General features: G+C 39.7%; 1 protein-coding gene across 2 annotated transcripts; it reads right to left on the reverse strand.

Annotated features, from left to right (window-relative positions):
• Positions 1 to 22: 22 nt before the first annotated feature.
• On the reverse strand, positions 23 to 3536 carry LOC110896127. Of its 2 annotated transcripts, none has more exons than XM_022143567.2 (2): positions 3423 to 3536; positions 23 to 2193 (listed from the first exon to the last, which is right to left on the reverse strand). In XM_022143567.2, the coding sequence occupies exon 2, from the start codon at positions 2097 to 2099 to the stop codon at positions 240 to 242; it is 1860 nt and encodes a 619-aa protein (XP_021999259.1). In that variant the 5' UTR covers positions 2100 to 2193; positions 3423 to 3536; the 3' UTR covers positions 23 to 239. The 2 variants fall into 2 exon arrangements, with proteins under 2 accessions (XP_021999259.1, XP_021999260.1); XM_022143568.2 differs by having other exon boundaries at positions 3415 to 3529.
• Between the last annotated feature and the right edge of the window lie 10310 nt (positions 3537 to 13846).

Below are 13846 nucleotides of genomic sequence, written 5' to 3' on the forward strand. Positions count from 1 at the left end.
CTACTATTACAGAAAAAAAAGATCATATCAAAACAATGATTATCATAAACCAAGTATATTGTTAAAAGGACATAAGAAGCAGACTACAAAAACAACATTTAGTACCATAACATCCCCCCAACAAAACAACATTCTTCTGATAGTATCAGGTACAATAACACTTTGAAAACTAACAAAAAAGAATACAAACTCCACCCCCCAAGTTCAAGAAATTTGCACCCAAAATGGGACAAACACCATCAGCACTTGGAGTTGGAGCACCCTTCAAGAAACTGGGGAGGGACCGCTGCAGGATCCAGCTCAAGACAACCCTTCGGAGCCCTTCCACTTTCTTCACCCGTAAGCACACACCCAGGTATTTCATGAGAAAACATATGCATTTCATTTTCCACAATTACCCTTGTTTCCTTTGGGTCTACATGTCGGTGAAACACGGTCTTGAAACCCGAAACCTTAATAAGTGGAGTCACGATCGTCCCTGTTTCCTCCTCGTAAGCATCAACCTCAACGATTTCATACTTATTTTTCACTAAATCTGATTTTACATCATTCCTATATAGAGCACACACATCACCTTTCCTGGGAAAAACACGAATGTTCCCACTTGTTTGTTTTGTAAAACTAGCTTTGTGTGAAAAAAAATTAGGGGCGGAGACAATTTCATGTTTTCCTGGTTTAAACTCCCCAAAGGCTTTCAAGAACCCTGGGTTGTTGTCAGGTTTTGGATCAAACCAACATACACTCATCTTAAACGGTTTTAAAGAAATCACCTTCTTAATCAAGGCATATAATCGCGGCATCCCATCATGATCATAAACAGCCCATACCTGACCTTCTTCAAAACATTTTTCACTTCTGGCAGAATCAAAATCATGAAACTCAGGATCTGGTACATCAGTCACAAGTGGTTCAGCCACCAAAGAATCTTTGACAGTTTCTGAGCTCCATTCATTTAATTTCTTTCTAATTTCCAGTGTAGCTTTCTTTATTAGTTGGCTCTTGATACTACTGGTATTCGCAACCTCAATTGGCCCCCTTTTGTTATTTTCAACAGCCCCGTTATCATCCTGCTTTGCTTTAGTTTCTTTTTTAGAAATCTTTCTTCTCAAATCTTCTTCTCTATTATAAGCTTCTTCTCTATCCCTTTTTACTGTACCTGGGCTGTTCGTTTTTATAAAACGGCTCCACTGGGAGCTCCTACCATCACCCGTGGTCTTACACATTTCTGGGTTTTCTGAACCTTCTAATGAACCATAGGTGCTTGGTGGGGCCGTCTCAGTTGCATGAAACGGTCCATGACAAGTTGGGCATAAAAGATTCTGGTCCAAATACTTTCTTAAAAATTCATACTGCAGTTTGCATCTTTTACATAGGGTCCAAAACGTTTTAGGCACCGTCTCTTTATTAGATGATGAACGAACACCACTGGGGCCTGTTTTAGCAGGACTGAGACCCGTTTCCGTTTTAGAGGGGGCCGTTTCTGTTTTGGTGGGGGCCGTTTCCATTTTGGTGGGACCCGTTTCCGTTTTAGTGGTGGCATGAATACCATCCTTTTGAGAATTACTTGTACCCTTTGCTTTAGTACTTGTAACCCTAGTTTGGGCCGCTGCGGTCTTTGTAAATTTGTGAAAACCGTTCTGAGTTGGAGGTTTTGGTGCTCGCGAACCCCCATTTTGAGTATGAACCCTTTGCTTAGAAACTCTAGCATTTCTCTTATGGTCATAAATTGATCTTTTTTCTTTATCAGATAATACAGTCCATGCTTCAGAAACAAACTGAAATGCCCCTTCCGCCCCTACAGATTTGTTCTTGTCAGGATGAAGAGATAATGCTAACTTCCTGTAGTGTTTCTTTATAGCATCATCATCTGCTAATGGGTTCAAACCAAGTATTCCATAAAAATCCAACTCCCCGTTTATTTTGTTTTCAGCGGCAGCGTAAACGTCTAGAATTGCTAAAAACTGGGAGATTCCATCAAGAGCAGGGTACAGACTCTGGGCCTTTAATGCAAATTTCTTTGCACCCGTTATGTCTTTTGTAGAAAACTTATTTTCAGCAATTTCTTTCGCCCTCTTGGCTTCATCCCTATTGCATTCCATTCTTTACTTTGTTGGTAACAATCTACTTCACCAATCCTCTTGTAATCTTACCACATCAATTTATTTTCTGACCATAAATGCATATACTTTTACCCTAATTAAAAACAAATACTTTATTGATTAGTTCGGAATAAAGATTAACTAGAAAAGAAACAATCAGCCACGGGCAAGAACTAAGAACTGAACCATGAGACTAAACAAGGTTTCTAATATACAGATACAAGCTTTATTACAGAACTAATGACTGAACTTACTAAGGGGCTGTTTGTTTAGCTCTTAATGGTTCAGGCTATTTGTTAAGCGAGCAGATGTCTGAATGATTCAGACATTTGCTTCTGAATGTTTAAGCATTATACTGAGTCTGAATGGTTAAGACCTCTTATCTAAATTTGTCAGACATTAGCCTCTGAATGGTTAAGCATTATACTAGCTCTTAATGGTTCAGACCTCTTTCTTACTGGTTCAGCATTTACCTATTCAGAAGTTGCCAAACAGCCCCTAAACAAATTACCTGAAGAAGTAGAATACTAATATCTATATTCTATAATCGAAATTCATATATTGTAACCTAACCACCGTTAACTTTAAAAGCGAGGACATGAAAAAGGAACTGTAGGTTGCTTCAAATGCATAGAACAACCAAAAAAAAAAAAACAGGAAATATAATATTTATGGACTTATCCTAACAATAAATACTGTAATCATCCTCAATATAGAAAGAATAACAAACAACGGATAACGGTTTACGATAAATTTTAATTTCATCATCCGTTCCAATAACGGATAACCCTTGTTGGTTTATGTCAACTAGTGAAACAGTTGGTATAAAAAGTGCTCATAAAAGCTAAAAATGTTTAGGGAAATCAATCTAGGTTATGAAGCACCTTGATTTTGGGAAATATATATTTTGCACAATTTACATTTCAAGTATGTAGAGAAAAAGCATAGTTTAAGTTTAAGATGCCACATTCAGTCTACCTTACTTGAAAGGGATCTATTAAACTTGTATCATTCTCAAGGGAAATTAGTTCTGCACAGTAGTCATTTTTCAAGAACATCTTATAAACCATACATACATACATACATACATACACATAACATAAAAGCTGTTTTCAAATCAGATACTAAAAAGTCAGAAGAGAAATTCCAGGTGGAAATATGCAACTTCAAGCTGGTTATACAAACGTCAAAACAGGTAGCTAGATTATTCAAATCCCATGAAAACATTCAAATCTAAAATGAGTGAAAAATAAAAGATCCAATTCAGATCGATCGATCGAAAAAGAAAAAAGAAAAAGAAGAGTAAGGTTGGTACCAACTAACCAAACAAAACAAAGAAAGACAAAGGCGGAAGCTTGATGAATTTGAAATAGCAGTCGTACGGCATCAATCAGAATCAGATCGTCCTCCAAATTTCTATTTTGTCCCCTCTAATCCCCTTCGCTTCCTTTTTAAACCCTAACTTAACCATGGTTACTTTTTCGCTTCCCCATGCTCCCTCCTCTAGTTAACTAACTAATCATCAAAAGGGTCTTTTCGGTATTTCATTCGTCAAATTACTCGGATGGTCCTTGTGGTTTATATATATTGCAATTTTCATCCTCAGCTTTTTGAAATCACACGTATCCTCCTAGTGGTATACATAATGACCGTCTATTTTTTCAGTAAAAGAGTGTGTAAAATAACCAAACTACCCTTTAATATTAAAAATATAAAATAAACAAAACACATGTAATTAATTAACTCTTATTATAAAGTTAATAATCCACCCATTTCACCTTATGCCCTACTTCGTCCCCACTTGCTACTACTTCAATCATCACCTTCACCGCTCACTAAATCATCTGCACCACTATGGATACAGTTTGCCTTCGAGTTATACACTTGATATCATTATGATCAATAACAACTGTGGTGGCTAAAAGCCACAATCGATCTCTGGTAACCAACAAGACAAGAAAAGGATAAACGGTTAGGGATTAAAGCAACATAAGAGGCACTCACAACTCCTCCAATGACTAGGGTTTTAAGGTTGCAATTCTAGTGACCATTCTAGGGTCTCAATGCTGATGGGTTAAACAGGTGGCGATGAAAAGGAGAGCCACTGCCACGACTCTAGGAGCGACAACAAGTGGCAGGTCGCAGTTCAGCAACTCTAATTCAAACGTGTTGGGAAATAATGTGTTTAGTATTAATTACAACAAGAAACATATAGTTTTGATATCAATGAAATTAGGAACTTGTGTCATAAGGTTGTTGTTAGTTAATGTACATATAGACTTAATATATACATCAAGAATGGTGATGTAGTGCTAGACTAAGAGCATCGGCCACTACATTCGCTTTACCTGGATGATAGCAGATTTCGCAGTCGTAGTCGTTTAACAACTCTACCCAGCGACGCTGACGCATGTTGAGTTCCTTTTGATTGAAGATGTGCTGAAGGCTCTTATGGTCGGTGAAGACCACACACTTAGAACCATAAAGGTAGTGTCGCCATATCTTCAATGCAAAAACAACTGCACCAAGTTCAAGATCGTGCGTACTGTAGTTCTTCTCATGGATTTTGAGTTGCCTTGACGCGTAAGCGATAACCTTGTCTCGATGCATAAGGACACGACCAAGACCTAGGTTTAAAGCATCGCAATACACGACGAAGTCATCATTACCATCGGGAAGAGCAAGGATAGGATCATTGCAAAGCATGTCCTTGAGCGTTTGGAAAGACTCTTCTTGTTCGGAACCCCAAACAAAAGTTTTATCTTAATGGGTCAAGGAGGTGAGAGGAACGGCGATTTTTGAGAAATTTGAAATGAAACGACGCTAGTAACCAGCTAGACCAAAAAATGAACGGATTTCGGACGGAGACTTGGGAACAATCCAATTTTTCACAGCTTCGATTTTCGTAAGGTCAACATGAATGCTAAGTTCGTTGACGGTATGACCAAGGAATTGAACTTCTTTCAACCGAAATTCACACTTGGAGAATTTGGCGTAAAGTCGTTCAACACGCAAAAGTTGGAGGATAAGACGCAAGTGTCGCTCGTGCTTTTCTTGTGTCTTGGAATAGATGAGGACATCGTCGATGAAGACGATCACCCAACGGTCGAGATAAGCCTTGCACACACGGTTCATCAAGTCCATGAAAACCGCAAGTGCGTTGGTCAAACCAAATGGCATGACCACGAACTCGTAATGACCATAACGTGTACGAAATGCGGTTTTGGGTTTATCTTCTTCGAGGACTCGAAGTTAATGATAACCAGAACGAAGATCAATCTTGGAAAAGCATGTCGCGCCTTGTAATTGATCGAATAGATAATCGATTCGAGGAAGAGGATATCAGTTTTTTACTGTAAGCTTGTTGAGCTCACGATAGTCAATACACATCCGAAAGGATCCATCTTTCTTGTTGATGAACAGAACAGGAGCGCCCCAAGGAGAAGTACTAGAGCGTATAAAGCCTTTATCAAGAAGTTTTTGAAGTTGGCTAGATAGCTCTTGCATTTCTGAGGGTGCTAGACGATAAGGAGACTTAGTGACAGGCACTAAATCGATTCGAAAGTCGACAGAACGAGGAGGAGGAGGACCAGGAAGATCCTCTGGGAAGACACCAGGAAAGTCACAAACAACGGGAACATCACTCATGCTTGGACCCTTATCCTTCTTTTCCACAACGTGGGCCAAAAAGGCGAAGGAACCCTTGCGCAAGTATTTGTTCGCTTGAGTACACGACATAAGCTTGAGACCTTGAGAAGGTTTCTCGCCAAAGATGTGTAGAGAATCACCGTTAGGAAGAGGAATGTAACACCCCGAATTTCGTACGTCGCAATATAATATTAAAACTTTATTAATAAGACGTGGTAAATATATAATTACTTTACCATTCCCTAAGCTTTACAAGTTATGGAAATTCTATAACTTATGTGCACATGAGATCAATCAAGTTAGTATGTAAAAAGGAAATAAATGACATGTTTTGAAAGATAGAGGGGTTAAAAGGGAAAAGTGTTTTAAATAAAACACTTGACAAAAAAAATAAGTCAGTATTTTTGTGGTTTTGGGGCGTGCGATCGAGAACAGAGGCCAAGGAAGAGCCAAAACCCTAGCATCCTAAAATCCGCAAATTGAGAAGGAAATTAAAGGCTAATCGATTGCATGTGATCAATTTCTCAGTTATCTAAGGGTTTTCCATCATGGGGTAAGTCGAATTTTGTGAATTGATGTTAGATGATGATAATGGTTTTGATTAATCCATGAGATAGTATGAAATTGAACTTGCTTGTGAGTTAGAATCACCAAATAAAGGATGTTTCATGAATAATACTGATTTGTTTGAAAGTTTGAATAAAAACCCATTTGATTTAGTTGAATAAGTGAACTTGTAGTGAATTAATCAAGAGATTTGGATGGGTGATTGTTGTGTGCAAATTACTAACAGATTATTATGTTGTAGAATGAATAAGTGAGATGAATTTAGTTGATTATATGATTCATGAAGGTTACTAATGAGATTGTGCATTGTATACTTGTACATAGAGCTTACAATGTTATATGCACACCAAGTGTTTGATTAAATGCTTGTGATGTGTGTAAAATGCAACATATAAATTACATTAAATGAGGCATAAAACTAACCCTTTTTAAGTACTAATGTTGGAAAAAAGAGTGTTTTTGTCTTCCTTTTGTATTTTCAGGATGAAATGAGCTCAAATTCACAAAAGAAGCAAAAAGACAGCCAATTCTAACATAAATACAAGAAAAGGAACAAAAGTGGATTGCCCGACCCCTCAACGGCATCCTCCCAAGCAAAGAAGAGAAAACAGAAGACTGAACACGCCCCGTGCTCAGCAAGCACGGGGCCGTGCCCAAGAAGCAGCAGAAAAGATAAACCTATAGAAGCTTCTATTGCCCACCACGGGGCCGTGTCCAGTGAGCACGGGGGCGTGGCGAAAGTACAGCAGGCGCATTAATTGTAATTGCGAATTACAATTAATGAAGAGAGAGAGTGTCAGACGGGCACGGGGGTGTGTCCAGCGGACACGGGGCCGTGCCCAGCCTTCTGTTCAGCCTATAAATAGGAGTGCTTGGTTTCATTTCAACTCATCCCTTGGCACACCACCTCTCTCACACTTCATCCACCACCCACCACCACCATAACACCATCATCCACCACCATCATCCATTGTCCATCGTAGAGTGTGTGAGTCGTCTCGGGATCCAAGATTGATCGTAAGAGTTCTTGACAATCAAGGTCATGTTTGCCTAAGTCTCTTACATCACTTGGTGAAGACAAGTGTTTAGTATAATATTTTTTATTTTTAATCTTTTGCACTTTTTATTTGGTTTTGTATTAATGACTTTAATAACTAGTTACTTATGTTGAAGGTGATCTTTCCTTATCGTTTGTCCGTGGTGTCTTGGCATTATTTTACTGTCTATATAAAATAAAAGATTTTCACCATTCATATCTCCATGGTCTATATGGAGGTATGTTGGCTACCTGGTCGGGGGTTAAGGGAACGGTTTGGTAAGGGTCTTGCCCTTGTTCAGCGTTTAGAGGTCCTGCAAGGGACCTGGGTCAAATTTAGTAGGATCTCCTTCAATGCCCATAGGTATTGGATGGCGGGGATCCAAACTCTTTGACCCCCTCATAAGTTAACTACTATTAATACTATAACCCGACTATTTAGGACTGTATCCCTGCTGACTCAGACTACTTAGCCGAGGGTAACGTCACCGCCAAAAGCGGGGCCTACCACAATTTGCATTAATAACTTAATTCATTATCTTCCAATAATCCAACCCTTTAGGATTGTATCCTTGCTGACTCAAACTACTAGGTTGAGGGTAACGTCGCCTTCAAAAGAGGGGCCTACTACAATAACTAAGATAATCTCTTAAACAAGTGCAAAAGTGCGAAAATAATCAAAGGTTATACTAATACACGAGTCGGATCCAAGTGATTCATCTTGTCTATCTGTTTTTATTTTATTTTACAGCATTTAGTTAGTTTTTATTTTCTTAGTTTAAAAACCTTTTCTAACTTTTTGATTTGATTAGACGTTGAGGATAAACCGGTACTAAAAGCTCTTGTGTCCTTGGACGACCTCGGTATCTTACCAACACTATACTACGTCCACGATGGGTGCACTTGCCCATATGTGTGTTTAGTGTTAGTAAATATCGTGTTTTATAAATTTAAAACTTGGCTAAAAGTGTAAAAAGGGCTTAAAATATACATCAAAAATATATTACACTACACGCACATCAAGTTTTTGGCGCCGCTGCCGGGGACACAAGGATTTTAAGAAAGCTTAAAATCGACGGCCTAATCAGTTTTTCAAAACCTTTTTAAAACGCGCGCAATTTTTTCTGCATTTTAGATTAGTTTGCATTTACAGTAGCCTGAACACGGGGCCGTGCTCACTGAACACGCCCCCGTGCTGCATATTTTTAGGTAGATACCCAGATACAGTCTAAACACGGGGCCGTGTCCACTGAACACGCCCCCGTGCTCAACGTGACCAGTAACTTTAATTAAAACGCCCAGATACAGATCCTGACCACGGGGCCGTGTTCACTGAACACGGGGCCGTGTCTAACCTTCTGTCTCCGTCTTTGTTTTTGTTTTCTGGTCCCGAGACTCAGTTGTGGTCTGTTGAGTGGTTCTTATGGATCAATACTCAAGAGGTTACAACTACACCTATGATGAGGATGATTATAGGGGTAATTATTGCACTAATTGTCGTAACACACGCTCGGTACAATATAATAACTCATATCAACCATCCAATTCATACAACCATTATGAGGAGCCCAGGTACGAGCCATCAACTTCATACACATCCTATGAAGACCAAAGGTATGAACCTCCTCCCTCATACTCATATTTTGATGAACCAAGGTATGAACCTTCATACTCATACTTTGAAGACTCAAGATATGAGCCACCACCTTCATACTCTTATTATGAGGAACCATGGCGTGAACAACCCACCTCATATGAGTACTATGAAGAACAAAGTTTCGACCCTTATCCACCATATACTTACAATGAAGAACAATGGTGTGAACCATCTACTTCATATGAGTACTATGAGGAGCCAAGGATCGAACAACCAGATTCAAGCTTCGAGGATCCCAATTCTTTTTCTCTCACCGAAGTGACCAATAAGATATTAGAACACATTAAAACTATCGAACTTTGCATAAAAGAATCTCACGCAAGGGAAGAGGAATCCCGCGCAAGAGAAGAATTAAACTGTAATAATAACGTAGAGATAGTTGAAAATGTAAAAATGGAAGAACAAGAAAGTGAAAAACCGACATATGAGTTAAACAACGAAAAAGGTGAGTCCGACAATGTTAAAATTCAAGAAGAGTCTAATTTTGAAGAAATTAACCTCTTGTCGCCTACTTTCGAAAATCATTGTTTAGTAACCCCTCATGCCAAGTTTTTAAAAGAGTTAAACACTAGTGCTAAAATCAAAGAAATAGTGAGTGTTAAGTTAACTAATGATCAAACCTCGCTAATAAAAGAAGATCCTTTTGAAATTAACATTACACCGGTTCCATGTTTCTTTCAAAATTCATTTATTAGTAATATCACCATTGATAAAGATCTTTGTGTTAACATAATGCCTAACTACATTTTTGAAAAATTAAGTATTAGTGATTTTACTCCACTTCAAATACCCATTTTTTTATCCGATCGGAAAGTGATAAAGTCAATCGGTGTAGTTGAAGATGTTTTGGTTCAAACAAATCAAATGGTAATCCCAACCGAATTTGTCATCCTCGATGACGCTCCTTTAGTCTTGGGAAAACCTTTTGTACAAACTCATAAAGCTTTGAAAAACCGGAAATTCAACAATCTACCTCTTCAGTTAGGGGCATTCAAAAGGAGCATAGACCTTGAGCGCTCAATGAAATATCCTTTTGGCAATAATGACCCCCTAATTGAAGATGAAGTTGAACCACCCGATACAACTGAAGAAGATGACCACTTTGTTGAAGAAGAAATCGCCATAGAACAAACCTTTAAGGTTCTTGATTTAGATGGGCCACAAAATAAGGTGTCTTCTAAAGACCCACCCATTGAGCTCAAAGAACTTCCTAAAGGTTTGGAATATGCTTTTCTAGACAAAGATGGTAATTTACCTGTAATTATTTCTTCTAAATTAAGTAACATAGAAAAAGAGAAATTAGTTAATCTTCTTAAAAAACACAAAAACGCGATCGCTTGGAAGCTTGTAGATATTAAAGGAATAAGTCCTTCCATGTGCACGCACAAAATTTTAATGAATGATGACTACAAAACAGTAATTCAACCACGACGAAGAGTAAATCCAAATGTACAAGAAGTAGTTAAAAATGAAGTCATCAAGCTACTTGACGCCGGACTAATCTATCCTATCTCCGATAGTCCATGGGTGAGTCCCGTCCAAGTTGTGACAACTCGTATTTCGAACCCGTCTTTGTATTGTATGCAACGTATGTGAACTTGATTGAATTATCGAATGATTGAATTATTGAATGTTATGACGTTATGATATGTTATGTGAATATGTATATGTCTACTTAATCCGAACCGCACAACACATAGTCGATCGCACAAGCTAATGGGCTGACTCATGACACTCTCGGCCCACTCTCTTTTGAATTCGGAACGCATAGGCAGCCCAAGCAAGGGCCGGCCCATTCCCCTTATACGTTCAAACACCCAAATGGTGGGATTGTTTTCTCATAACTAGCTTACACAAGAAAACACACAAAACCCTAGCTTCTCATTTTCTCTCTACCCGACGGCAACAACCCTTTGGCGATCGAAGATCTTGTTCCTCACTCGGATCACCCTCTCTCTCTCCTTGTTTGATTCTAACCGGTTAGTGATTACCGAATTATGTTTGTTGAATTAGTTGACATGATGTTATGGGATAACTAGGGTTCTTGTTATGAATAATTGAATGGTTCTTGATGTGGTAACAATCATATGATTCGGGTTGCATGTTGTTAATTTGGAACGGTAGATGTTAATCGGATTTGATGTAGATATGATTCCCTGTTATGTTCTTATGATTTGGTTGGTTAACTTATTGTTGTTCTAGTTAATCGGATCATGTTACTATTGCATAAGTATTAGGTTGATATTTGCTTGTTCATGTTTATAACGGTTAGGATTCATACGAAAGGCATGATAAATTTCCTGTTTGATCGATAATATGCTAGATGAATGATTGGAAACGTGTTAATTGATTGCTGTGATAAGTTTGGAAACTTGGATAAGTGTAACCGATCTGCTTGAAATCAGGAAAAGTTGTTACAAATTGCTAGTCTCGACACGGTTGCGAGTCGAGAACTCCCTGTCTCGACTCGAGACCGCTCATTCCCGGCACAAACCGCACAAGCCGAGACCACGGTTGCGAGTCCTGTTGCGACTCGAGACCGTGTAGTCTCGACCGGACCATGACAACTCGAGATCATCCTAGTTGCGACTCGAGACTTCGGAACCAGCCCAACTCGAGACCGCTTGGTCTCGACTCGAGACTGTGAGCACGGGCACCTTATTATTGGACTGTTTAATCTTATTGGGCCGAGATTGTATTATTGAATTGTTATGATATTTGGGCCGGAGGTTATTCGACCGACTCCTAGTTTCACAAGTTGGATATGTTATGACAGTTAACTTATGTTACGTGTTTGTCATGATTATTACGTGCACGTTACCTACTAGTCTATGTGATACATATGTGCGATACTTGAGTCAAAACCTGACTTGTGTGGTAACCCTGTTAGGACGAGATTGACCACTTTAGTTCAAGGAACCTTTTTGTGTATCTACCGAGCAAACCAAGGTGAGTTCACACAGCCAAGGCATGGGATTCCCGGGTTGGGAATTGGGTTGGAATGTTTGATATGGAATGATTACTCGTACTTACGCAATCACTAGACTATAGACCATCGTCCTCAGGATAGTCAGGACACTTACGTAAAACCTACGTAAACTAGTATCTACCATTGTCTCCCGGGTCGGGAGGACACTTACGTAAATCCTACGTAACCTAATACCCAATACTGTCTTCCGGGTCGGAAGGACACTTACGTAAATCCTACGTAAACCCCACGCGTACCACTGTCCTCGGGGAAGGGCACTCACGTAAATCCTACGTGACCTTGTACGTATTCCTGTTCTCGGTTTAAGAAGAACACATGGTTGCAAATAGTCTAGTAAGTACCATAATGGGAAACCCCCATTAGTAAAGATAAGCGTGGGAATCCCCCACTAGTAATATATATATACAAGGCAATGGGAAACCCCCACCATTAGTATATACATGCAAGGGAAGCCCCCAACTAGATGAACATACTTATTACTATTACTGAACTTACTTTCTGTGAACTCGCTCAACTAGTTGTTGATTATCTGCTGCATGCCTTGCAGGACCTTAGGTACATTATGGAGCTTGCACAGGGAGGAGCAGGTCGTTGTGGGATGCGGATCGTGAACGATATTTGAACTTATAACTTATTTTGGGTTTTCATTATTATGCTTCCGCTACTTAAACAATGTTTGGTTATGAACATCAGTCATGTCACGATGAATTACATTTTCTACTTTTACACTTAAATGCTATGTTTGATATGATTGATGGCTTGATCCTGGTCATGTCACGCCTCCAAGCGGTGGTACTCCGCGGGTGGGATTTTGGGGGTGTGACAGATTGGTATCAGAGCCATTGGTTATAGAGAACTCGGTTTTAATATGCGGAAAACGTTTTTATTAAAACCAGACTATAACCAGAACCGTGCTCTCAACGATCCACAACGACGCTTCGCTCCACGTGCAAGACTCGACATCCTAGGTAATAAGGTTTATGTTTATTGCCTACTTGCTAGAACTATATAGAACTTTGCTCGTAGTACACTAGATACACATGACTTTATTACATGAGAATACCTACGTGCTTACACTTTTCTGTCATCGCCCTACTCGCGAACCATTCTCACTTACGCTACTTTTACAATGAAGATCATGTCTGGACGAATTAACATGACTCAAGCCCAGCTAGAGGCTCTCGTTCAAGCTTAAGTTACTGCGGCACTTGCAGCCGCACAAGCAGGAGGTATATCCTGTGGTTATAGCACACACTAGGATCTTTAGATCCTACACTCCTAAACTAGCCCTCGTATTTAATCTCGTCCTATTCATACACAATAGGTCAACACGCGCAGCAACCTGTCTGCACTTTTAAGAACTTCATGGACTGTCGTCCAAGCACTTTCAGTGGCACAGAAGGAGCAGTGGGACTACTCCATTGGTTTGAGAAGCTCGAGTCAGTGTTCGAAATGTGTGAATGCCCTGAGGCTCGCAGGGTCAAATACGCCACTGGTACTTTGGAAGGAATCGCGCTAACCTGGTGGAACGCGCAAGTACAGATCTTAGGGTTGGCAGCTGCTAACGCCACCCCGTGGAACGATTTCAAAGAACTTATCAAACGTGAGTACTGCACAAGGGATGACATCCACAAGTTGGAGAATGAGTTTTATCACTTGAAGATGACGGGGTCAGAGATAGAAGCTTACACGAAGCGATCGAACGAACTGGCTATCTTGTGCCCAACCATGGTAGACCCTCCGATCAAGCGCATCGAACTGTACCTCAAGGGTCTAGCCTCAGAAATTCAGAGCCATGTTACGTCGGCTAACCTCGACAATATCCAAGACATCCAACGTCTTGCTCATCG

This window comes from Helianthus annuus, chromosome 12 (genome assembly GCF_002127325.2).
Source record: "Helianthus annuus cultivar XRQ/B chromosome 12, HanXRQr2.0-SUNRISE, whole genome shotgun sequence".
Classification (NCBI taxonomy): domain Eukaryota; kingdom Viridiplantae; phylum Streptophyta; class Magnoliopsida; order Asterales; family Asteraceae; genus Helianthus; species Helianthus annuus.

Excerpts from the sequence above, each read along its gene's own strand:
- LOC110896127 (XM_022143567.2), bottom strand. The coding sequence starts at position 2,099 with ATGGAATGCAATAGGGATGAAGCCAAGAGGGCGAAAGAAATTGCTGAA.